Source organism: Varanus komodoensis, unplaced genomic scaffold (genome assembly GCF_004798865.1).
Source record: "Varanus komodoensis strain SLA01 unplaced genomic scaffold, ASM479886v1 scaffold8, whole genome shotgun sequence".
In the NCBI taxonomy this organism is placed as follows: Eukaryota; Metazoa; Chordata; class Lepidosauria; order Squamata; family Varanidae; genus Varanus; species Varanus komodoensis.
The window spans coordinates 11,539,307-11,564,110 of record NW_025336481.1 but is presented as its reverse complement, the minus strand read 5'-3'; the positions used below and the strand labels follow the sequence as shown (position 1 = coordinate 11,564,110).

At 44.2% G+C, this 24,804-nt stretch overlaps 1 protein-coding gene across 1 annotated transcript; it reads left to right on the top strand.

Moving 5' to 3' along the window:
* The first annotated feature begins 8,050 nt into the window (after positions 1–8,050).
* On the top strand, positions 8,051–22,618 carry CUNH20orf85 (chromosome unknown C20orf85 homolog). The gene is made up of 4 exons (XM_044454727.1): positions 8,051–8,097; positions 15,230–15,311; positions 17,071–17,169; positions 22,463–22,618. The coding sequence occupies exons 1-4, from the start codon at positions 8,051–8,053 to the stop codon at positions 22,616–22,618; spliced, it is 384 nt and encodes a 127-aa protein (XP_044310662.1).
* Positions 22,619–24,804: the final 2,186 nt, after the last annotated feature.

Sequence of the window (24,804 nt, the reverse complement as noted above, 5' to 3'; positions counted from 1 at the left end):
CTTCTCCAGGGAGTCCTTCCTTCTCATTAGGTGGCCAAAGTATTTGAGTTTCTTCTTCAGGATCTGGCCTTCTAAAGAGCAGTCAGGGTTGATCTCCTCTAGGATTGACCGGTTTGATCGCCTTGCGGTCCAGGGGACTCGCAGGAGTCTCCTCCAGCACCACAATTCAAAGGCCTCAGTCCTTCGGTGCTCAGCCTTCCTTATGGTCCAACTTTCACAGCCATACATTGCAACTGGGAAAACCATAGCCTTGACTATACGCACTTTTGTCGGCAGGGTGCTGTCTCTGCTTTCATTATCATTCATTTCATTTCATTATCTGTATCATTAATGTATCCCAATTATGTTGGGATATATTATGTTATATATCCCAATTAATGTATCCCAATTATGTTGTATTGAGTGATATGAACTAAACACATATGGAACCAACTGAAGCAGTGGATTTGCAACATGTGGTAATGTTGACAAATGGTGGTTGCATAAAGTGGTGGCGTAAAGTGGGAAAAAGGGGGGACTGGGCACACCCGCCCTGAAAAGATCTTGGAGAGCTGCTGACATAATGGACTGTACTGGGATAGATGGAATAATGGACTGACTGCTGATAGAGGACAGAAATGACTGGAGAGACAGAAAGTTCTGTGAGGTAATTGTGAGGATATTCATAAAGATTTCACTGCCAAATGCTATTTTTTTCCATTTCTCCAGTGTGGGCACATGGAAAGGAGCAAGGCACTTCTCCCAGTGACACTGAAGAATATGCAGGAATGCGAGAGCAGAAAAAGAACAAATTTGTGCATCTTTATTGAATTTGTGCTCCACTAGTGTCCTAATGGGGGAGTAGTGCATAAAATTACTAACAGAGACACATGCACCCATCATATTATAGCAGAAAAGCTGGATTTAAGATTGCCAGAAATAAAGCCCAGGGGCCTGTTCAAGGCCTTGAGAAATCCTCAGCTCAGTCAATGGCACTAATTCTGTAATGTTACTGAATTACTTTAGGCACAGAGATTAGTTTCCTATATTAGGTAAAGAGGTTGACTTAGCTGAGAAGGCAAGACTCACTGGAAAAGGCAATCAGGCTAAAGAAAGTTGAAGAGGAGAAGGAGAAGGAGACCGGTTATGAGACGGATCGATCCCACAAAGGAAGCCACCGCCCTTAGTTTACAGGAACTGAGCAGGGTGGTCAAGGACAGAACATTCCTTGTTCGTAGGTCAGAGATGACTTGAGAGCACCTAACAATATGATATGCTACAGGAAGGTATATTACAAATATTATATCCATGCTATAACAGCTTAGACACCAAATAACTCATCAAAGCTTCACTCATCATTTCTGAATCTTTTCTTTTTTACTGCAGAGTCTGGAGCTACAGTTCAAAATACTTCTTACTAGGAAGCGACTCCAATAAATGTCAGTGAAACACTTGACTACTCAAAGGTCGCCTTGCCCTGCTCCTTGACTGGATCCATCATTGAGCTTCCGTTCAGGTAGGGCTGGCCTTGTGCAGTGCATCATGGCAACTAAGCCCACAAAGGTTATGCACCTGCAAGCACTCCTGCAGCAGCCCGTTGCTCGTCTGCTAGGTGTGGAGAAGGGTGCTTCCCCCCCTCCAGCAGCTTGCTTGGTGTCTGTACTGGACACAGAAGGGGGCAGAGGGTTTCCTACCTTCGCCAGATCATTTGGTCACTTGGATGCAAATCACTGCAATTTATGACAACAAGGTTAACCCTTAAAGACAGGCCTGGTTGAGTGGAAAGAAATGCTAGTTGTGGCCCTAGGGCCCCTGCTGAGTGAGGCATTTGGCCCTCCAAGTAACATGGAGGGCCAAATGTAGCAGACATAACCTAAATTGCAATGTCTGATACAGTAACAGCAAGCATTGCTTCACTACGTATTTTTAATATTTGTCCTTCTGACATGATACAAAAGCATTTTGTTTTATAGCAAAAGGAATTAAAGTATCTATCACATCCCATGAAGTGTGGCATTGAAACTCTGGTTTTGGCTGTCTTCATTAAAAGATCATGTCCTTCTCCCACACAATGTTGCAGGATATAATACAAAGAGAAAATGAGTGCATGAGGAGAGGAGTTAATTAAATAGGACAATGAATAATCTTTTGTAAATATGATTGGAACCTCATATGAATGTATTAATGTATCCTGTTCATAATGATTCACTTGCGCTTAAGAGTGGATTGAAGTATTTTGGAACCACTGAATAACATTGTATTGCTTATATAAGTGTGCAGAATTATCCTATTTCCTATTATAAATAAATTATACTGTATATCAAAAGCCACTGGAGATTTGACAGCATCGAACCTTAAACCACACCAGCACTCCTAGACATTTCTTTCTGTTGTGCAGCTTATTTGTCTTGCTTCATTTTTCCCCTTCCTTGTGCCCAACTGAAATGCGCATTTTGCTTTACCCGGAGAGTGGATCAGGTGAGAAGTTTGGGAATGTTCTATATATCAGTCCACCGGGTTTGGTTTGAGCAGGTAGACTGCATATTCAGATGTTTGTTTAACATGGATGGATTGCCTCTTAGCCTAGCCTGCCTCTCAGAGATAATAGGCAGCACCCAGACAGCTGGCTGAGTGGGCCGCTTCTCCAGTCCCCCGGTTAGTCTTTCCTACTATGGCCAGATGCACTGCATTTCTATTTAACTTTTAATTATTATTTCTGTCTTTGCCTCTATGCATATGAATCAGCTTATGCAATTCCTGTGAAAACTGCTGTCCTCTTTTTGGCAATGCATATGTGGCCTCCCTAGATAGAAACCAGCCCAGGGAGGGAAGGATGAAATCCCTCCTCCCGGCAGACTGCTCTGAGGGCCCTTTCTGATGCACTGCACTTGAGCAGGAGAAGTGGCCAGCCTTAGATGCTTTTTAGCACGTGTGCTTTGAACAAGTTTGGTCTTTTATTGTGATGTAGGAATGGAATAGTATATTGTGGTCCTGCTAAGCTCTTAGCCTCAAGTAGGAAAGGACAACAGTTGCCTAAATATTAGCCTGTTGTGCAATGAAAGACACACATGCCCTGCAAGATAACCAGAGGTCTATCTAGTCCAGCATCCTGTCCCCACCACCTTTGAGAAACTATGGGAAAGCTTTCACCAATCCTATGGCACAACATGGGGAGATCTACAAGTATGTCCCATAGAAACATAGCACAGCAAGCATCCTAACATGGGGTACAGATGCCCTAACATGTACACTGCATAGAAGTAGCCTAAGATAGGGTGCCAACATCCTAACATGAGGTCTTCTCTGAGGGCCCCCAGACCCCCAGCTGCCCCCAGAAAGAGAGGAAATGGAAAAGCACTCTAGGAATAGGTTGCATAGTTTTTCCCATCGAAGCCTTAATCTTCAGGTTTTCCTGCAGCATCCTAAGAAGTGGTGCGTAAAGGTTCCTGCCAGGTTCCTCAGAAGATCTGGAGATGTTCTAACGAGACACATGGCTGCTGTAGCACTGATCACAGGGCCCTTCCTGGAGCTTCTTCACTCCCTTTTGGCAGGGGAGGAGGATCCAGGTGGGAGCTTCAGCACCTTGACGATGTGACACAGAACACGTTTTGTTGTTGGCAGTCTAAGAATTGTCCCTGCTGGGATATGAGTGGAGTGTGCAGGTGCACACATATGTGCCACCTCCATGACACATGCAGCCGTGGCCCTGGAGGCCAAAAACATTGTGCATCCCTATCCTAACATGTGGATGTTGGGAATAGGGCTTTAACTTCCCTGTTACTCTTGAATACAGGTCTACAGTTTGAGCAGGGATTCTCACCAAAATACAGAATATGAATATAGTGCAAGAAAAGATCCATCAGTTCAGAGTTGTTTCCTGTGACTGTCTCAGGCTTCGGGTCTTTCTTAGGCTGTTAACTAAAATTATTTCGTGCCTTTTATATGGAAGTCACGATAGAACCTTCTGATGGACTTCTCTTTGGAGAAAGGTGGGTGAGAGCTTGCCAAGCTGGTATCTGAGCTTTAAACATAGAATTGCACAAGGCTAAGCTCACCTTATTTCATTCCCCATTTCATATAGCATCACACTACAAGTATACAAACAAAAGTGGTGGTGGGGATCAGCAACCACACGTCCTCAAGAGAAAGTTTGGTCCCTGGCTTCAGATATGGCAATCTGTCAGCTCTTGAGACATCAAAGAATACCAATAAATGTGCCAAGCCCTCGGAGCACGTCTGTCTCTAATCCCAGAAGAATGTGATCCACTTTGAAACTATAGCTTTAAAGTCTGCAAGTCAACACATATGGTAGAGTGTGGATTCCATTGAAACGGGTAGGATTTACTAGAGTAAGCATGCTTAGAGATTTACAGTGAATCAGTGGCAATTTCATGCCAACATTACATGCCTAAACAAGTTCCTACCCCAGTTACAAGCACAGAGGGCAAAGTCCATGCAGATGCAAAATTACAGGAATTTCAGAAATGTACTTCCTGTTTACAGCTTCCACAAACTGTTTACAAGGAAAAATGCCACTGGTATTTTTTTAAGGTTATCGCAGGGTGAAATAATCAGAAAGGAATGATGCTGTTTAATGTGTAATTTGCCCACTAGTAAGTTACCTTCAATGCTTCATGGTCTTCTTTTTCTATAATGCTCCATGATGAAAAGCAGTTCACAGCACTGTTCATAGTACAGAGCTGCTCTTAAGAGGAGGGAAGCGAGGGGGACAATTTAAGTAAAAGAGACAGTTGGCTCCGTTTTTTGTTGAAATGTTTTATAAAGCCACTGCAAGAAGGGAAAAATGTACTGGAAAGTTGACAGAAGGCCAAAAATATTAATATACTAGAACACAGTGAACTTTTTGCAAGCTGTAAATATTTTCTCAGACTCTCAAATATAGCCAGGAAGTATGTTCAGCCTTGCTCTCCTAAATCATCTAGAATAAGTGGAAAACACACAACCCATACCTCCTCCCCAAAGCATTTTGTTAGCTATTGTTATTTGTCACATTTGAATGCTGCTCTTTGTTCAGGAGTTTGGCAGTGCACTTATCAGTAACGATTGGGCTAAACCGTGCCCAGGGACTTGGCTATTGCTAGTGAGAATGGGCTGAGAAAGAATTATTTGTGCATACAATTATCCGCTGAGCTACGCCAAGGAGCAAGACCATTGAACCCGGGATTTCTTATGACCACTGCAACCACTGCACTACATGCCCTAGGGTGCCATTCAGAGTCCTTCCCCCTTGATGCATGCAGGCCTCTGAATAACGCGGGGCATGAGGCTTGCATGCAGCAATCTCGCCTCCCCATGCCTCGCACCCTGCATTTCATCTGACGTCTAGATGAAATGCCACAGAGGGGGAAAGAAGGAGATGAGGCTGCCATTTGGATATGGTATAAGCCATTGGACCGACTTGCTCTCCTCCCTGTCCACCTCAGCACACGCTTTTAGCCCTCTCTGGGGCTGATTTCCAGCTCCAGAGAGGCGACCAGCATGTGTCTTTCTGCATTGACTGAGAAGAATGCCAGGCAGGGTCACTCCAGTTGGAATCCCAGCTCTGAGGTTGTCAGAGCTTGGAGGTCAGGTTCCGAATAATCTCATGAGCCCCCAGAAAAATGTTAGGAGACCAAAGAACTATGCCCTTGAAGAGTTTTCCTTTCAGGTCTCAGTGGGAAGATTTTGCAACTTGAAGATAAAAGGACAAAAAGTCATCAGAGGAGAAACATCTTAGCAGTGAGAAAAGTCTGTCAATGGAACTAAGTACCAAAGAGGTTTTCAAGCTGAAGCTGGGTGGCCATTTGTCAGAAATGCTGAAGCTTTGGATTTCCTGAACTGAAAAGGCATCAGACTAGTTGGCCAACATCAGGCGTGGGCAAAACGTAAATTAGGATCTACTCGGCAAAAGTTGGCAGGTCATAATGGATTAATAGAGTGACAACAAAAAGCTTTTTTTCCCTTATAAATTATGGCAAACTCTATTGTAACCAAGCTGTCATGGAAGAAAAAAAGAGCTGAACCATGTATGAAAAGCGTTGTGTGTGAACTCCAGTTCTGTAAGCTCTTAAGCTAAACATGTGCTTGATCTTCACTTTCATCTCCACCTTTCTGAGCCACTATTTTGCCCCTGGCTCAAGTTGGTGGACCTCGTGGTTAGAGTGAAAAATAATGTGAGCCTATAAACCCTGGCCTATAATGACCCCTCCAAATCTATGATTCTATGAAACGACCGTTCCTATTTTGGCTTTGGGAGAGGTTTTGAAGACACCTTTTAACAAAAAAAAATGTTTTCATGAGTTGTTCTTCTAGTTTTGACCCATTTTTCCCATAATCTCTGAAGCTGAATATTTGGCTTATGAGGAGAGAATGGAGGAAACATTGTGCCTCTTGTACATATGCATTTATTTATTAAATTTCTACCCCACTCATTAGCCAGGATGGCTCTCTGGGTGGCTGATTTAAGCACATGGGCACTGAAGTATCACACAGCCCAAGTGGCAGTGTCCACATGTGTTTGTTTACCACCAGTCAGTGTACTTTTATAAAAAATGACAATGCATTATAGAACAGGTCGTGTTTTTCTAGTGTGTCTTTAACGCCCAGATATCTCTTTGCTTTTAAGTCACTGCAAGACAGGGGCACATGAAGCACTGGGTTGTCCTGCCCTCCACACACATGGGGTTGTGTGTCTTTCCAGGCAGCCAAGTTCACATGAGGTCCACTTCTGTGTGATTCAAAATACCATCTTTACTGAAATCTAGCAGAAACAGTAAGCAATGCATCAGTACGGAAGCTACACTTAATAATTGGGGTTGATGAATAAATGAGCTGCATGAAATAAGATGAAATGAAGTAGATTGATGGGATGGGGGGAAAGCAAGGCCAAACCTTCAGGTTGCACCCCAGAACAGCAGTGAACAAGGAACGGTTCTTCCAAACTGAGGAAACTGTTGGTACAAACTGACAGGAGCTCTTCTTAAAGACAGCCCATCATTCCAACCATGAAGGCCTGATCAGCTGCTAACAGATACCTGGAGAATAAACAAGAGTGATTGTAAATACAAGCCTCAGTGGAAACATAACAAAATAATATCATGCCGAGCTCGGGGAGAATGAAGTAGAAAAAGGTACCATGCTTTCCTCCACAGAGGGTTGGCGATGAGTCCACTAGATGCTTGAGTCGTATCTGCTACAGTGCTGGCAGTAATGGCCGATTTGGGTGGTTCCTAATAAACAGATTAAATAATAAATTTTGGATTCCCCACCCCATGGACTTTCTTTGTTTTTTTAAAAGAACCAGTTCCAGACAGTTAAAGTAAGCAAAACCAGACTAACTAGCATATTATAATGGAGCCCACAAAAGTCTATGGCATTATACCTTTGTAACTCTTTAAGGTACTTAAGAATGTAAGAAGAGCCATGCAGGACAGGAGTGCCACAGCACCCTTCCACCCATGTTCCCCAGCAACTGGTGTACAGTGGAGTATTGCCACTGATACTGCAGGTAGCCAAAGGCCATCATAAGTAGTAGCCACTTATAGCTTTATCCTCCATGAATTTGCCAACTCCCTCTTCTAAGGCCACCCAAAACGTCATGACATCTGGCGGAGGTGAATTCCATCATTGTACTACCAAACATGTGAAGTCCTTTCTTTTCTCTGCCCTGAATCTCCCACCTGTCAGCTTCATGGGATGATCCCTTTGACTTCTAGGATCATGAGAGAGGGAGAAAGAGCTCTCCCTCTCCACTTTCTCATACCATGCGTAATTTTGTACACCTCAGTCATGCCTTCCCTTCTCTGCCTGTTTCCCCTTAGCTGTCTTGAAAGACGGATGCCCTGGCAGGCAGGCCCATGCAGGGCTCCCAGTCTTGTCCTCCTCCTCCCTCCCACTGCATTCCTCAGTGATCGCCTAGCAACCTGCGGCTGTGGCAACAGCAGCACATCGGGAGGGCTGGCTCAGAGCTGGCCAGGTTTGGCCTACCTGACCGCCCTCCAGAGCCCAGCTTCAGGGAGTACCTGTCCTCTACCTGCCCACCAGGGGACATTCACTTGGAGAGGTGCCTGGAATGTCACAGAAAAACAAGCTCAACTTCGTGGCTGAAGCTCAGATCTGGTAAACTCCTTCCTTCGCCTGTCCTGACAGCTACTCTTGGTCTCCTTGTGATCCATTCCCAGTCAAGCGCATCTCATGCCGAGGTTGCTTTGGGCACTTGTTCCAGCCAGCCAGCCTGAACCTTTCCTGAATCCTGCCGTGACCACCATTGCCCAAATACAAGCTCTTGCAAAGCCATGGTGGTACAAGCTGGTGGGAGCTGAAGTCCAACAGATCTGGGGATCGCCTTTTGCACAGCCCTTTCTGCATAGCCAGGGACACGGGGGATGTTCTGGAATAGGCAAGCCTCTCATTTCAGCCTTCCCCACCAGCTGCTTTTGAGATTTATGGACTTCAGTTCTCATCAGCCCCATCCAGCTGGTGGGGGTGGGGGGAGATCACTGCAAAAATAGTTGGATGGTGCCAGACTGGGGAAGGCAGATCTAGTGTCACTTCCAATCATACCCTGTCTTTACTTTATGGAAACTTCTCCCCAAATGTGATTTGCTCCCCCAACCCATCCCAAATGCTTTGCTGAAATGCTGAACTTATACCGAGTATATACTGAATTCTAGCCTTCTAGCTTTCTTCCCCCTCCTGTGCTCCTCATATACCTTGGATTATGGAGCCCCCACAGGTGGTAGAACGCATGGTTTGCACGGTTCAATCTCCCATCATCTCCTGGTAGTACTAGGAAAGTTCTCTCATCTGAGTTGTGCTAAGAGGCATTTTTCCATCCTATTCCTTGTTTAGTATCTTTGTTTCTTTCTGCCTAATCAGGAAGTCTAGAAGGGTTCTGCTGAGAGCAGTACCAGAATTACCAAAGGCAGGTCACAGTTACTGCCCATCAGTTTTTAGCCCACAATATTCACACATGCACTCTTCTCAGTTTCTGAAAAGTTCTGGGGTCTTCACCCCATATATCATGGGCAACTTGAGGGCACTCTGATGCTCTCTACATTGGTAGGAGCTATCTGTATTTTTTTCTCCACATCATTTCCTTTGAATGCAGGGTATGGGTACAAGTGTTTTTCTCAAGAATTTGGGCAAGATGAGGACTTCTTTTGACCATAAATGCCTTTCATTTCCAGCAGTCCATGTTGGGGCAAAGCCAGTCCCCTTTTTGCCTTCGGGACAAACAGATTCGTACAGAATAGACACATGAAGATGAAGATGGTGCCTCCAAATGGAGGACTTCTAGTGCTGTTAGTCAGAAGCTTGTGTAGTGATTCTGTTTTTTCTTAAAGGATTTTGTTCAATAAGAAAAACGATAGAAGAAGTGGTGCAGGACCACAGAAGGCTATGACTGGAAAGCAAGGATGTCTGGATCACGATAAAATTGTCAGCCCTCCATATGGAAGCAACCTGGGAATACTAGAAGCATACAGCAAGTCAGAAGGGCCCTCCTGGGCCGTCTAGTCTGACCCCCGGCTCCAACAGGGGTTCCCAGCATGGCGCTTGGAGGGCAGCATCTGTGAAGCTCTCCTCTCCCTGGCCCCTTAAAAAGTGATTTAAGAAAAGCTTTGGAAAATGTTAGGACAGACTTTTTTCTCTCCTGCCTACCTTCTCCCTCCCAGCCTCGAGTTTCTCTATTTCTTTCTATTCCTTCTGAGCTCACTTTGACTTCCTAAGCCTCCATGGCAGCTGTTATGTGAGCAGCTACATCCTCCATGGGAGCCATTCTGTGGAGGTGCCCGCAACAGTTTCTCAAATTGCAAATACGCCCACAAGTCCAAAAAGGCTGGGAATCCCCACTGCGTTGTAGATACATGGGAAAGATGTTATCTTTCCCCCTCTCCACCCTTTTTCTAAATCATCTTCCCCCAGCCAGGTTGCCTTCCACATGTTTCAGATGACAACTCCCAGCATCCCTGATCTGGCCATGCTGGCTGTGAGAAACGGGAGCTGAAGTGCAGTGCTGGAGTAACCATCCAGTGCTTTGGTTTTGTTTTGAAACAAATCCATTTAACCTACCTTACATTTTATAGATGTTGCTGTATTTTATTTCCTGGCATCTGTGCTTTACGATTTTGTGAATGGGTGTGAACTGCTCAAAGAGTTTTAGCTATTGGGAGGTGTATACATGAAGCTGAGTCTGGGATCCTGTATGAGCCGAGAGACAAAAGGGGACAGCAACTCCCCACATGTTGGCATCTGGAGGCCTTTTTCTGCCTTACGTTGTAGCGGACTGCCCCATCACCAATACCATCATCACCACCACCACCATCATCATCATCATCATCATCATCATCCAGCATGGTGCGGTGGCTGGAGCACTGGGCTGGGGCCCTGGGAGATCCGGGTTCTAGTCCACATTCAGCTTTGCGCCATCCATTCCCTCTCAGCCTAACCTACTTCATAGGGGTGTTGTTGCAAGGTTAAAACTGGAGTGCAGAAGACCTAGGTAAGCCACGGTGGGTTCCTCACAAGAGGAAAAAGGGTGAGGTAGAAATGCAATGTAATAATAATAATAATAATAATAATAATAATAATAATACTGCCCCTGATATTTCAGGAAAGCCTGAATGTCCCTGTTGACTACAACCATTAGTGGAGCTTACCCATCCCACTCCATTCATAAGAAAGTTGCTAGCAAAAACAATAGCTATTAAACCCACATACACACTGAAGCGAGCTTTGAATGAATCAACGCTTTCTTAGAGCAAAAAGACTAGAATCCCAATTTTTTATAGTCTGGGAACTGGTGCTTACCATGAAAACTTGGGTGACGCAGATTAAGGGGTAGTTATCCCCAGAATAAATGATCATGTTTCCATGATGCCTTTGATGATGAGCAGTAACCATTTAGTAATTGCCTTCTTCTATTTGTTCTACATCCTTTATGCTTCCTCAAGTGTGAAAGGCAGGAAAGGACTTTTTTTTTTTTCCCTAACAGGGACCAAGCAAGAGGAGAGCAAGGCATTACATTCTGTTGATATCTGAATTATTTCACAACAATACCCTTAAAACTGCAGTCGAAGCTACTTCTGCAGTGCAGTCCACAGCTCAGTGAAATCAAAGTACATTAAAGGCACCGGTTTCACTCCAAGTACTTCATCTTAACTGGATTGCGAGTCAGGCTGTTAACAACTTACAAAGACAAGGTTACAATCCACCAGCCACTGATTCCCGAACACTGGCTTAATATAATTACTTTAGAGTAAATAACGTGTGAATTGCTGCAGAGTTTGGCTGCAGGGTTGTTGGGCTGTGGGGGGGGGGGTTAGTCCTTGAGAAGGAATCAGTTGGCTTATTCTTACTCAGTGGAATAAGCCAACTTGTTCATTATTCCTTCAGCTAACAAAATGCATCATTCTGATCGGTGGAGACGACTTTGCACGGAGGGAGGGCTCATATAAATATTGCAAGGACCCAGCGTGCAGTGTGTCCCTGTGCGTGGAAGTGCATTGTGCACCTCTGCCACAAAAGGGTGCAAGACAGATTTTCCTTTCCCTGTTTGGTTTCTGTTTTGGTTTATTAGCCCCCATCCAGTCCATTACCTCAAGCACTGATTTAGGACACCCAGACTGTCCTCTGAATCAGATGAAAAAGAAAGTGAAATATTATAATGTGAACATTTTACAGCCATTCCTTCTCCCTTTGGACCTGCAGTTTTGTGATGGGGACTAGGAATATCTCATAGAATTTTCAATGCCATGACTACAGTGTGAAGAATTCCTTGATACTTTATGTTGCGTGGATATTCTGTGGCTCAGACATTTGTAAGTGTGGATAGGTTCTCCTTTGAAACATGGAATTGTTCCCTCATTTTTCAGTGCTCAGCCTCCGTGTGCTGACCTTGTGAAGATAAACACACTGCACACATACAAGAAAGCATCCCGGTTTTTCCAGAAGTACAAAACAGTTTCAGGTGGGGAAACATAAAACAGCCCAAAGGGGACTGAATGTGCTCAGTGGCCATAGAATGTTGACTGATTATTCAGGATCAGTGGGCAGAGAGGACGGAACAGCTGGAATCTGCTGCAACCTTTTCCTGCAGACCCTGCTAACACTACAAGCCTATTTAACTGACAAAGAACTCTGAGAATTGTCATTTTGCAAGGGTGCTTTCGTATTTCGTATGCGGGGATAGCCAAACAAGGCATTTTGTGTGCACTCATGATGCCTCGCTGTTGGAAGGTTGTGGGTCTTTTTTCATTTTTCATTTTCATTTATTAAATTTACGTTCTGCCCAATAGTTGAGACTCTCTGGGCATTTCACAACCTTGAAACCATAAAATATAGCAACACAATGATACATAAAATATCATTGAGAATATGGGAGTTTTAAACATAACATTTATAAAAATGTAAAACTACAATATAAAAACAGATCTTAGACTCCGCTTTCCATATACAAGCCTGCTCAGATATGCCATTCAACTACTGAGGCCCTATTGATAGGTGATTCACCACCTAAATTTTGGTGGGTAAGAATGCTAAACAGCATTTTTGACTATGTCACTCATTTCAGTAGGTAATTTTACATGATCATCCAGGGCCTCTCCCCTGTTTTGCAGCCATTTTTGCTGGGGTTAAGAGTGAGGAAATCGTAATATTTTCACAGACATTATTAGCACAATTAGCTACAGAAGCTTAGTATAAATTCGTAATTCCACCCTATGCCACAATACCAGCACCCTGTATGGTGCAATGGAACCTACTGGAGAATATAGAAAGGCAGAGAGGAAGAGTGCCATGCAGGGGGTTGGGGGAACTCTTATGTGAAGAACACTCTAATCGTCCCAGAAAGAAAATAGAAGAGGAAGCCTCAGTGAGGTGCCAGGTTTAGCTACTCCTGTAGAAAAGCTTGTTGGCAAACTTGGTTTCATTCTGGTTAAACTATTAACTAATCCTAAGAACTTGGATGCTGAGGATTCCCTGCTAGAGATCGCAGGCCCTGACTGAAATACTTTTCCTAGGATTCCCACAGGAGAAGGACTGCTCATGCGTTGCTTTCGGCTGCAGGTTATCTTGTCCCCCTTAATGCATCTGATGAAGGTGCAGATGTTCATCCCCCACTGAGAGCACTAATTGCTCCAAGAAACTGCAAGTAGAAGGAAATGGGAAGGGATCAGGACCACTTCTATCCAGACCACAGGAGTCGCTGTGCGAAATCCATGGCGAGAGACGGCAACATGCCAATCAGTTGCCTGGTATTGTTCTGTATTCAGCTCATTTCCATATTCCCTGGAACATTTGTAGGAAACCTCATTGCTCAGCTCTGCGTGGGGTGTTAGTTCTGGACACAAGGGGTCAAGGACCTTGATGCACTCTGCCCTGAAAAGCACAACTGAAGCTAAGTTTTTATTCTCAAGAATAAGTTCAATCACAACAAAGAGGCAGTCGACCAGGAGCACGTGGCAGGACTCTCTTTTACACCCTGGGTGACCATGTAGCAAAGACAGTAGCTTATTGGGTTGAAAGTCCTGCTAGGACTCCTGAATGGCACATCTGAATCCATGTGGGCTCCACATGTACCTGGGAGGCTGGGTCACCTTAGGGCCATGATGAAGGCTTTTAGGCAGAAGATTGTTCAGTCACTGGCTGTTTGTGACTCTCTGTTGCTGTGCAGCTGCATTGGGAGCTCTCTCTATTGTTGTGTAGATGCTTGGGACCTGACTAGTTGGCCCATGCCTATTGCTGGCCAGCCAGGTATGGCCTACATGAGGAACTTCGCCTTAGACCAGCTCACACAATCTTTCCCTCAAGGCCAATTGAGCCCACTCTGCCGGGTGAGGGTTCTTAAGGCAGAGATGGTTCCCCATTTCTATTCCCTCCTTATCCCTGATGCTTTCTTTAACTGCAAGTGCTGAGGTAAGGCTTGCAAAACTATGGGCCTTCCCTTAAGTTCAGGTATTGGTTTTTCTCCTTCATGGTACAGTTTCCCCCAGAAAGCCCTCCTTCCTAAATAAGTGCCAAGTTTTCATTTTGAGGCTCTTCAATGCTTTCATTTTCAGCAGCTCCAATCCTTAACCATTTCCAGAGAAGTTCTGTTGGCTTGTTGCAACAATCAACAACAGCAGAAAATCCTGGAGCACCCTAAAAGATTTATTTCTATTATTTGATGGTATAAACCCCCATGGACTACCGACAGTCCACTCCATCAGATGCATGAAGTGTTTATCTGCAGTCAGCAGATGGTTGGAGAGGGGGAGGAGTGAAGGCAGAGGGAAATAAAAATGTAAAACACAGACTGACAATTATGCAAAGGCCTAACTGTATGCAAAAGCATTGCTGCAACAGTTAACACAAGCCCCATTTGTTTCAAAGAAAAGTTGGGCTGGTGGATCTTTTAAAGCAGGAATCAGGAGGGTCTTTGTAAGACTCCAAGGAACCTGAATTTGCATTGGTGGGGGCATTTGGAATACGGAGATGAGGTCAGGGGCACTCTCACAAAATGATTTCTCTGGGAGGGGGTCCCATTCATTAAATGAGTGCCATGATGGAGATAAGCAGTCACAGGGCATCCATTTCGCAGAATGTAAGTTGGTGAGGCTTAAAGAGGAATAGCTTGCCCAAGAACATGGGAAGCTGTGCTCTGAAACACACAAACTGCTTTGGAACCCAAACAAATATTATGCATGAGGGCAGCACCTAGCTTTGCTTTATACTCACCTTCCAGTGAAAATAAATAAACCCATCTTTAAAAAAATTAAAAAATATTTAAAAAAATAATATAAAAGATGGAAGACTAATGAGTATGCAGGGAGGTGCTCACAGGTGCCCTGGTGCCTGTTGGGGCCCCAGCGCTGGCAACTTTCTAGGTGAGGCTTTCATCGTATCCTTATCTTTTCTCATACACAGTTGTTTGCAGCTGCTTCAGATAATGTCACAACCCTCCAGTTTCCCTTCCGCTTTCAAGAATATTTTCACAGGCTGTTTTGGAGCAGGGAAATGCCACTTTTAAATGCCATCGTGAAACAAAGTGCAGGTCCCCACTAGCCTAGTTGCATTATTCTTTTATCCCACAGTGCCAGCTGGAGGATATATAGCAGCAAGACAAGAAGGGAATATAAATCACATAAAGCTCTGATCTTAATTCTGTAATGGAACCAGAAGTAGAAACAGCAGGTTGTACAGCTTATCTTAAAAAGCCCCACTACCTTCAAAAGTCTGGTATGGTTGTGTGTGTTTTTCCTCTCTGTATCAGGAAGGATCACATTGAAACAGAACAAGAAGCCGCACGGAGATGGCCCAAGCGATGGGGGTTTCTACTAACACCAGCTGAAGAGGTAAGAACACATTCTGAGCAACATTTATACACAGAGAACAGATTTGTTTCTGTTCTAAATCTCATCTCATGGCCTTTATTGAATAGCAGCCCCCTTATTATTATTATCATTATCATCATCATCATCATCATCATCATCATCATCATCATCATCATCAAATATTCTACCTTCCATTCCTTAAAAAACAGACCTGAAAGTGGTTGGGACAATCACTTATTTGTTCTGGAAATGAAAGGGAACTTTAGCGCCATGAAAAATATCACAAGTGTTTCTGTTTAGAAACTTGTAAGGTGGCAGCTGCAAAATTTCAGCTCTATGCTGAAAGAAGCTCAGCAGTCGAACTCCTGTTTTTCATGTCACCTGCCAGCACTTCCAGGTAAAACCTCAAAAGATGCCTGACTAAAGCACTGCAGTTCATCTGGGCAGACAGTATCAAAACACATGGACAACGGGTCTGATACAACAGAAGGAAACTTTCGGTGTTCCTTGGCTCCACTTTTAAAAAAGCAGCAGGTGTACCATTGCAGAGCAAGAGACAGAAAACCATTTTCCGGATGGCCTGGACTTCAGCTCCCAGCATTCCTGTCATTTGGGCACACTGGCAGGGCGTATGGGAGTTGATGGCCAAGTCCCTGGAGATTTACCTTCCGTACACCCCTGCTGCAGAGCACATCCAGCAATGCCGGGAACAAGTCAGCAACTTATTCCAGCTTTTCTCAAGCTGGTGCTTTCTGCTTGTTTGGAACTACAGCTCCAACAGTCCCCAGGCAGCATGGCTTATGGCCATGAATTCTGGGAGTTGTGTCCAACACACCTGGAGGGCACCAGGTTTGAGAATGACTGAACTGTTCCCTCAGGACTCCCCTGCACAGGTAAGAGTGGGAAGCCAAGTCACCTGCATAGGTAAGGACACATTTACAATTACGAGAATAATGTCCTGGTCTGCTGGAGACAGTTGCTGAGGGGTGGGGGTTCATGCAGGTGAAAGTGCCTGCTTCGTGTGGCTCATTGTAGCAATTCCAGTCCTCCAGTTTCCTGGAATAATGCTTTCCTTGCCTTGTGCACATAACAGTGTTTGTACCTAATATTAAACATCCCTTGTTATACTCCTCTGTATTATGCACTTTCTTCCAAATATGTATGATAGACTAAACAGGCCTGTTTCCCAGTTCTTTAGGTTGCAATCCTATATGCACAAACATGGGAATGAGCCCCATTTAACTCAGGACTTGTTTATGTATTGATATTGATATCTCACCTTTTTTCTGGCAAGAAACCCAGATTGTGCTTACACAATCCTCCTCTGCCTCTCTATTAACCCACACAACAACAACCCTGTGAGGTAGTTAAGCTATGAGTCAGTGACAAGCCAAAGTGACCTAGGAAGCTTCACAAGCAAGTGGGGACTAGAACCCGGATCGCCTGAGACCCAGGCCAACACTATGCCACACTGGCTTCCTTCTGAAAGACACCTATTGTGTAAATTTACCGCCATGTGTTGTGGAAACTGATCCAGGCTCCAGATCCAGTTCTTACCCTTAAAATGAGAATGAATTCTCTGTATGGAAGGTGAACTTCAAAAGCATCCAAAGCTGTATAACAAATAGCTATGTATTGCATGCCAAGAACAAGGTCATCAAGTACTGCTATGATGGAAACAGTATAAATATCTAGATAGATATGAGCTATTACAATGTTATCACAATGCGCGGTTCAGCCTGAAGTGCCAATTAATTTTATTATGTTCCTCTATTTTTAGTTGATGAAAGATGAAAAGAAACAACCTGCTAAGCCTAAAATCCCACTTCCAGAACATTTACAAATCCGACCTGTGACACCAGTGGAAAAATATATTAAGGTAAGACAATAGCAGCATGGCAGCATATGAGTTTAAAAGATAACAGCAGTGCCTTTGATAGGCCACCGAAAGATTCCCACTCAGTTGCTTTGCCATAGAAGGCCTTCAAATAAAGATCAGCATCTTGAGAGCAACTATAAAAGGTGTGCTGAACCCAAGGAGCATCCTTTGGGTGTTCTGTTAAATGACGGTTTCATTGGTCTTGCAATCCAGCGGTTTTGCAGTAGGGCCTTATGAAAGTACCTCACCAGGTTATCTCATCTCTACAGTCAGGAACTATCTTGTGTTTCACCAGCACACAAAGGCTGCTTTCATGAGATCTTTACATCTTGCATGTCCCACTTCTTTTTCATAAGGGTGTCACACCAACCAGCACTGAAACTTGTGGTCCTTAAAAGACCATGCTGATCCTCGTCTAATGGACTAAACACAGCCAGAACAGGTTGAGCTTCTAGCCTTGTCGGCTATGCGCTCCCAGAGCAGGCATGCCTGCGTGCACCAGTTGCTGAGGAGCTTGGGCAAGAGGAGGTCTTGCACCCATCCTGCTTGAGGATTGCTGTGGGCAGCTGGTTTGCCACTGTGTGTACAGAATGCTGGTCTGGTGTGGCATGGGCTCTGCTTATGTTCAGGTAAGTCCAGACAAAGTGTTTCTCTAGGCCAAGGGTGACCAGCTGGAGACCATGGAGGGTGCCATGGGCTATAGCACAATTTTATTCATCCCCATAAAAATACACACATTCTAATTAAGGTTGTGGTTTCAGAAAAAAAAATGTAACTTTGGGAAAAGAGCACGGCTGCATGTATCCAGGATTTTCTTTTTCAAATGCTGTGCAAGGGACAGTTTCACATATGTTTAGTTTTTGTATGTAATGCCTTAGCCATGTCCAGCCACACATATATTGATATATTTAGTTATTAAAACTCATATACTGTCCTTCATTATCAAATCACAGTGCAGTATACAAAAGGCATTAAAACAGCAATTGAAATGCAATTGCATTTTAGGCATTTTAATTTGCCTTTTATTTTGGTTGGTTTTTTGAATTTTGTACACCACTTCTCTACTAACAAAAAGGATGGGCTACATCTATGTAAAGTTCTCACTACTACATTACACCAACTTTATTATTAGACCCTGGGCACTTGAGGAGTTATTGGCAATGCACATCCATTGAATGCTATTGTTCTTACTTCTAAGTAAGCCTGTTAGAATTGTACTATAAAATTGCCCCATTTACAGGACCAGAGAACATGAATAGCTCATTTGTGTTATCAGCTGAGATGGACATCGCCATCTATCCACACTTCAGCATACAACCATTCTCCTTTAACTCACATCTAGATTGTTGATTTGTAAAATATGGAAACCTGAAATTAAACTTGGTCTGTGTACTGCTTGCAAGATGTGACTTGCCCATCAAAAGAAAAAGTTAGTTTGGGGACTAGTGAAGGGACCATATTTATGCCTTTAAACTCCTGTGGCTTTAGATCATGATTTGTTCTCTCCCAGAGGAAGAACAAGTCACATATCCATTCCTCAAATGGGTTAGGCAAGAAATTCTTAACCCACCCTCCTTTCCACTCCCTCTGTGTAATGCAGCGAAGAAGCACAATATCATAGCGGTCTCCATTGTTCAGCTCTGTGGGTGGCACGTGTGGCGATGTAAAAGGAAAAAGGGGGAAAGACAAGAAAGAGGAGGGGATCATTTCAAAGGAAATGCTTGCCTAGATATCAGAAACATTTTCCATTCTTGGCGAGGGAACAAAGGGTAGGGGCTCTGGCAACAGAACAAACCAGAAACATGGCTTTCTCCCTATTTCTTCACTGAATAACTCCCCAGATGTTAAACTGATGCTTAGAGAGGAATTCCAGCATGCCTTGTGGAGGCAGAATAGCCAAAGTAAGCACAGCAGCCAAGGGGAAGAAGGGGCTTCGGCTTCCCCCAGCTGAATGAGTTACTGATTAACCGGTTTCATTTCTAGTAAATTTGGAAGGGATTAATGATTATTCAGGCAAAAGGCATCTTGCATACAACTAACCTTTCGTATTTGCATCCTTAGAATTCTTCCTCCCACAATATAAATAAACTTTGCTTAATAACAGTGTTCTAATATTATTGTTTTTCAACCAGCGTAGCAACCAGAGTAAGGGCCGTCTTTCAGCCCAAAGCCAAATTCAGCTTCAGAGACGCTCCCAGGCACTGCAGTCCAGTAAAGGGTAGAAGCAAAGGCAAAAGGAGGAGCACAAAAAATGCCATCATATTTTCACTAAAAGCTTTCACTGCCAGTAACTAAGCCTTAGGAGTAGAGAGTTGGAAGAATCTGCAACAGACTCAAGCGAGAATGGATTTCTCAAAGTTTACTCTGAAGATTTCTGCAGCAGACCAACTTTCCCATGTCACATGGAATTCGCAAACTTTGTTTCCCTATTTTTGTGCAGATTTAGTCACCGGATGAATGATGGTGATAGCATAATCAAGCATGTGTAAATCCCCCAAGTGCCCCTACTCCCATCTCAGACAGAAGTCCCATAAGAATGCCATGATCAAAGGCATCATAGGCAGCTAAGGGGTCCAGCGGAACCAGCAGGGACACATTTGTTTCAGCCAGTTCTATAGGCCTGAATCCAGACCGAAGCGTTGCAATATCAAGTGCTTCCAGCCCACAATGCTCTCTCCCAGCAAGCTCCACTCAGTGATGTGAAGTGAAACATTTTTCAATGCATTATTTTTCCCATAGAAAGGCTTCCATTTTTTTACATTCATTAGTAAAAATGAATGCATGTAACAGCAAATGCAACATTAGAGAAGTCTGACCGTGCCTGGGTTATGATTAATGTTTTTTCAGGTGAGTAACCTTCGCAACTGTGGGAGAGAAGACGAATACATACATGTCTCAGAGTGAAATGGAATTAATAAAGATTGACAGAAAAAACTGAAGTTGCCCCATGAACTTTAAGGCTATACACAGTTCTTAGGCTGCTAAAATTATTGTTCCCAAGAGTTTTAAGGGCTTATGCTTTTTTCTTACGCAATCGAAGGGAAGTACATGCTCTTGAATTATATTAAGTGCACTTCTACTTCCCCTCAAATATTTCAGATATGATACTTACGGTCTTTCAGTCCAAAAAGATCATGGGATATATTTTAAAGCTTTGGTGTTTGCTAGGTACAAGTAAGAGCGCAAGAGAAACCACACTGGGTCAGACTGAGGGACCATCTTGCCCAGCATTCAGATCACACAGTGGCCACCCACCCACCCGCAAGAAAGCCAGAAGCAGGGCATGAGGGCAACAACATCCTCCTGTCCATGTTCCCCAGCAACAGATGTGCACAGGCCTCTGATACTGGAGATGGCATATTGTTGTCAGGGCTAATGTGCATTAATCGCCTTCTCCTCTGTAAATCTGTCCAGTCCATTAATTTTAAAGCCATCCAAATTGGTGTCCCTCAGTACATCTTGTTGTAGTGAATCCCACAGTTTAATTATGTGCTATGAACAATGTGAAGAAGTGCTTTGTTTTATCTGACCAATCAGATTGATGAGATGACTTCAAGTTTTAGAATTATGAGACAGACACAGAAATGTCTCCTCCTTCATTTACTTCACCCCATGCATAATTTGGAACACCTCCATCGCATCTCCTCACTGTTGGTTTTGTTTTGTTTTCCCCTAGACTAATCAATTTCAGCTGTTTCCTCACAGGGGAGTTGATCAAACTCCTTGATCATTTTAGTTGTCCATTTCTGCACTTTTTCCTGCTCTACAACACCCATTTCTGGGTGTTGTGACCAGATCCATGCCTCTTAAAATAAAGAAGCTAAATGAGATCTGCCTAGGAGATCAAAGAAAGAGACAGTGGGTCCCAGATCAAATCAAACCAGAACTTTTCCTAGAAGAAAAAATAGCAACGCTGAGGCTGTCATACCAAAAAATTGCAACACTGAGGCATATCATGAGAAGGCAAGACTCCCTGGAGAAGACAATCACGCTAGGGAAAATTGAAGGGAAAAGAAAAGGAAGACCAAAACGAGATGAACTGAATCCATAAAGGAGGCCACAGCCTTGAGTTTACAAGAACTTAGCAGGGTTGTCAAGGATGGGACATTTTGGAGGGCTTTCATCCGTAGGGTTGACATAAGCAGGAGACAATTTGACAGCACATATCAACAACAAAGCTTTCAATGCAAACTAGATTTCCTACCCAAAGGATCCTATCCAAATTAACTATTGTTCCTTAGAAAGTTTTTTCTGATACAAATTTTTTAAAATCCTATGTCTATTAACCTTTGCGAATATTCCAGTGCAACATTTTCTGGAAAGCCACATCACTAGCTGAAGCTATTTCCCTTCCTCCACCTGGTTTTTGAACAACTGGTCAGACCTGGCCGCTGCACATGTCCTCATTCATCTAAGGGCAGGGAGGGGTGCAGGTTCTAATGCCTTGCTGTGGTTTTGCAAACCTCGGAGCCTCCACAAACCTGCCACCATTTCCCACTTCATGAGTGGTGCTATTTTGCTACAGAGGAGCCCCACTTGGAGAATGAGTTTCTTATTGCTCTTTTGGTCTTACTAGCTACCTGGTTTTGCATTGGTTGGAATAGCCTTTAGCTCAAAGGAGGGCAGCCTCTGGACTGCATCCTTAATCTGGCAAATGGAGCTGCCCAGCCCAACCCTCACCTAGAAAGGATGCTTCTCGGTGGATGGATCTGAGCAGATAAAATGACATCGTGCTGCCATTCCACTTTCCCTCCTGAACATTTGTGGAGGGAGGAAAAAAGGGGGAAAGCCATGGGCAAGCATAGGAGGGTTACAATGGGAAACGATGCCCTTTGGACGGACGGACACCCATAAACATTAATTGGACAAACATGCGATAAAAGCTCCACCTGGAGGAACCAAAAAGAACATTTTCTGGAGCAGTGTCTAAACCGTATAGCAACTTCCCATGCGAGGTTCATTTGACCCCTCTTTGTGCATTTTTGGACAAGCTCTTCAGTCCATTCTATTCTGGCAGGCATTTGTTCGACAGGATCTTTGATGATACATTTCAGTCTGGCTGTTTCTGATACATTTTTAATGGTCCCGTGTTTTATCTTTCTACGCGGTAATAGGATGCTATTTTTACTGCTGTTTGTTTAGTGTGTGGTTTTCTTGGGATTGATTGTAATGTTGCTGCGATTTATATACTTAATGTCTAAGCTGCCTTAAGTTTGGTTTTAGCACAGAAAGGCAGGGCAGAATTGCCCAGCTAAATTGCTCAATAAAGAATGATGTACTCCTTCAACTGCAGATCAGTCCATCTCCACCTGTCCCTCAAACGACCCAAGGGTTTATCGGCTGGAGATCAACAGTACCCGGACTAGAACTGGAACACTATTATCAGATCAGAAGCTGCAAAGGGGCCTTTTACAAAGACCTGAAATGGCCAAATGAACCCACTGATTGATTTTAAGAAAATGTGCCAAATCTCTCTCTCTCTCTCTCTCTCTCTCTCTCTCTCTCTCTCTCTCTCTCTCCCCCCCCCCCCCCAAATGTGTTTTGGAAGCTCCTAACAGATAGGAAAACACTGATATTATGAACCAATTTGTATATCATTTCAGCAGTGCATTAGGATAAAGTTAATTACAAAGTTAAGTGTGGTTTCATACTCTTTTATTAAAACCGGCAGTATATAATATGCAGGTATTTTCTCACTGTTATAGAACCCAAGTGCTGTTCTTCCTCTTAAAGAATGGGAAACCAAAGAGGGCTGAACGACAATGCGTACGATCGGTTTCTCACTTTTTTAACTTCATTGTAGGGGGTGAGGCCCCAACCCAGATAGGGACTGCAGGTAACAGTGTCTTCCCAGCGAAATTCTTCTCCACCTAATTGGCAGCGGCGGGGTGCTTTTGTCTCTTTTATTTAGCAAGGGTTCCAATGCCTTGTTGGGGGTGAATTTGGAGGGACGTGGCTGGGTGAGAAGGCTTGGTGGCCCCAGTGCAGAGGATGCGCCTGCATGCTTACAGTAAACTGAAAGCAGGGGCTCAGCTCTGCGGACACCATGCATTCAATCTATCACAGATTCAACATTCCAGGGCCAGCATCGAGGTACCTGATTGGCACCTGCTGGGGGCCCACACTCCAGCAAGTGTCCCCTGACAAAAGCTCTCTGGATGTCGCCATTGCAAAGATAGATGGTGTGGACCTGGGAGAGCCAATTTCTAGTCCCTGCTCAGCCTGGAAGCTCACTGGGTGACTTTGGGCCAGGCTCTGACTCTCAACCTAATCTGCCCACAGCCTACTCAAGGAGGAGGGCCAAAGAAGCCATCTAGCCCAAGGACCTCCCCAGCCATTGGAAGCAGCACTGTGTCAGGGCCTAGCTTCTCCTCCGCGTTATTTAGAGTCCTGCACTAAGCAGCAAGTTGGACCCAGTGGCCATATTGGCCCCTTCCCACTCTACTATTCTATAATTTTCTTGATCTTAGAAGGGTCCGGAGCTCAGACTGTTCATGTAACATGTAGTCTGTCCCTCAGTCTAGGCTTTGGTTATGATGAATGGGCTGGGGCTCAGGAGACCCCGGTGCTATTTCACACTAGGAATGTGTGGGGAATCCACTTTAGGGGGTAGGAATTCTTCGGATTCCATGGAGTTGGCTCCACAGACTCTGTTCTGCTTTGCAGGGGACCTGTACAGAGTTCCTGGGAAGCCTGCCCAGCATTCACTGAGCTCCGTGTGTTGCTCAGTCAGCTTCCCACTTCCGCACACCTGCAGCAGCCACTTGTGCTGCTGTCCCTGATGTAAGTTGTATTCCATAAGTGTGCGCAAAGTTTCCACACACTCATTCCGTAAGTGTGTGCAAACTTCCGCTTGGCTTGGCTCGCTTTCCAAGACCAAGCCAAGCATGAGAGGTCATCTGCCAACACTAGAGGGACGGATTCCACTAGGTTTCATCCCAACCCATGAAGGTCACGGGCACCATTGGGCCAGTCACTAGTTCCCAGTCTAACCTATCTCACAGGGTTGTTGTGAGGATGAAATGAAGAGCAATGCTGTGAGCCACCTTTGCTTCCTCACAAGAGGGAAAACAGCATTTCATACCTCTACTATGTCTCCCCTCACCAGCCTTTTCTATAAATGAAATTGTCTCAGATGCTGTAATCTTTCTTGACAGGTCAGTCTCAAAGTTCTCTGAGGGAGAGGAAGATACATTAAAGCAGCTTGTTGTATTCCCTTTGATATCCTGTTCTCTCAAATCCTTCCCATATTGGTAGAAGCAAAAGGACAATGGAAATGAAAACCAAAATCCAAGAACTGCTTCTGGAAATGCAACTTTTTGTCCTTAAAATGAGACACACGCCCTCCCCAAATAGCCATCTGATGTTTTTCGGGAGGGGAAATGATGCCGTACTTCAACCACTTTTCAAAAATTCCAGGATACTTTGTGACTCCGTTATCTGGATGAGTGGCAGAAGCGGAACCAGCGGTGACAGCCGTTGGTTGTATTTCTTTTACTTATGGAAAAGTGACTCACATGCTGAGCCACTTCCTGGAGCCCACAAACACTTTATTTGAAAATCTGGCTCTACATCACCCCAAAAAAACTGACCTTCTTTACATAGTTTCCAGATAATTGGGAAATGAGTCACAGA

What these genes read in the sequence shown, in the direction of transcription:
- CUNH20orf85 (XM_044454727.1), top strand. Translation starts at nt 8,051, where the DNA reads ATGTCACAGAAAAACAAGCTCAACTTCGTGGCTGAAGCTCAGATCTG. An exon ending in GTGGCTGAAGCTCAGATCTG is followed by an intron (nt 8,098 to 15,229) that starts GTAAACTCCTTC and finishes TCTCTGTATCAG; the next exon opens with GAAGGATCACATTGAAACAG. An exon ending in TACTAACACCAGCTGAAGAG is followed by an intron (nt 15,312 to 17,070) that starts GTAAGAACACAT and finishes CTCTATTTTTAG; the next exon opens with TTGATGAAAGATGAAAAGAA.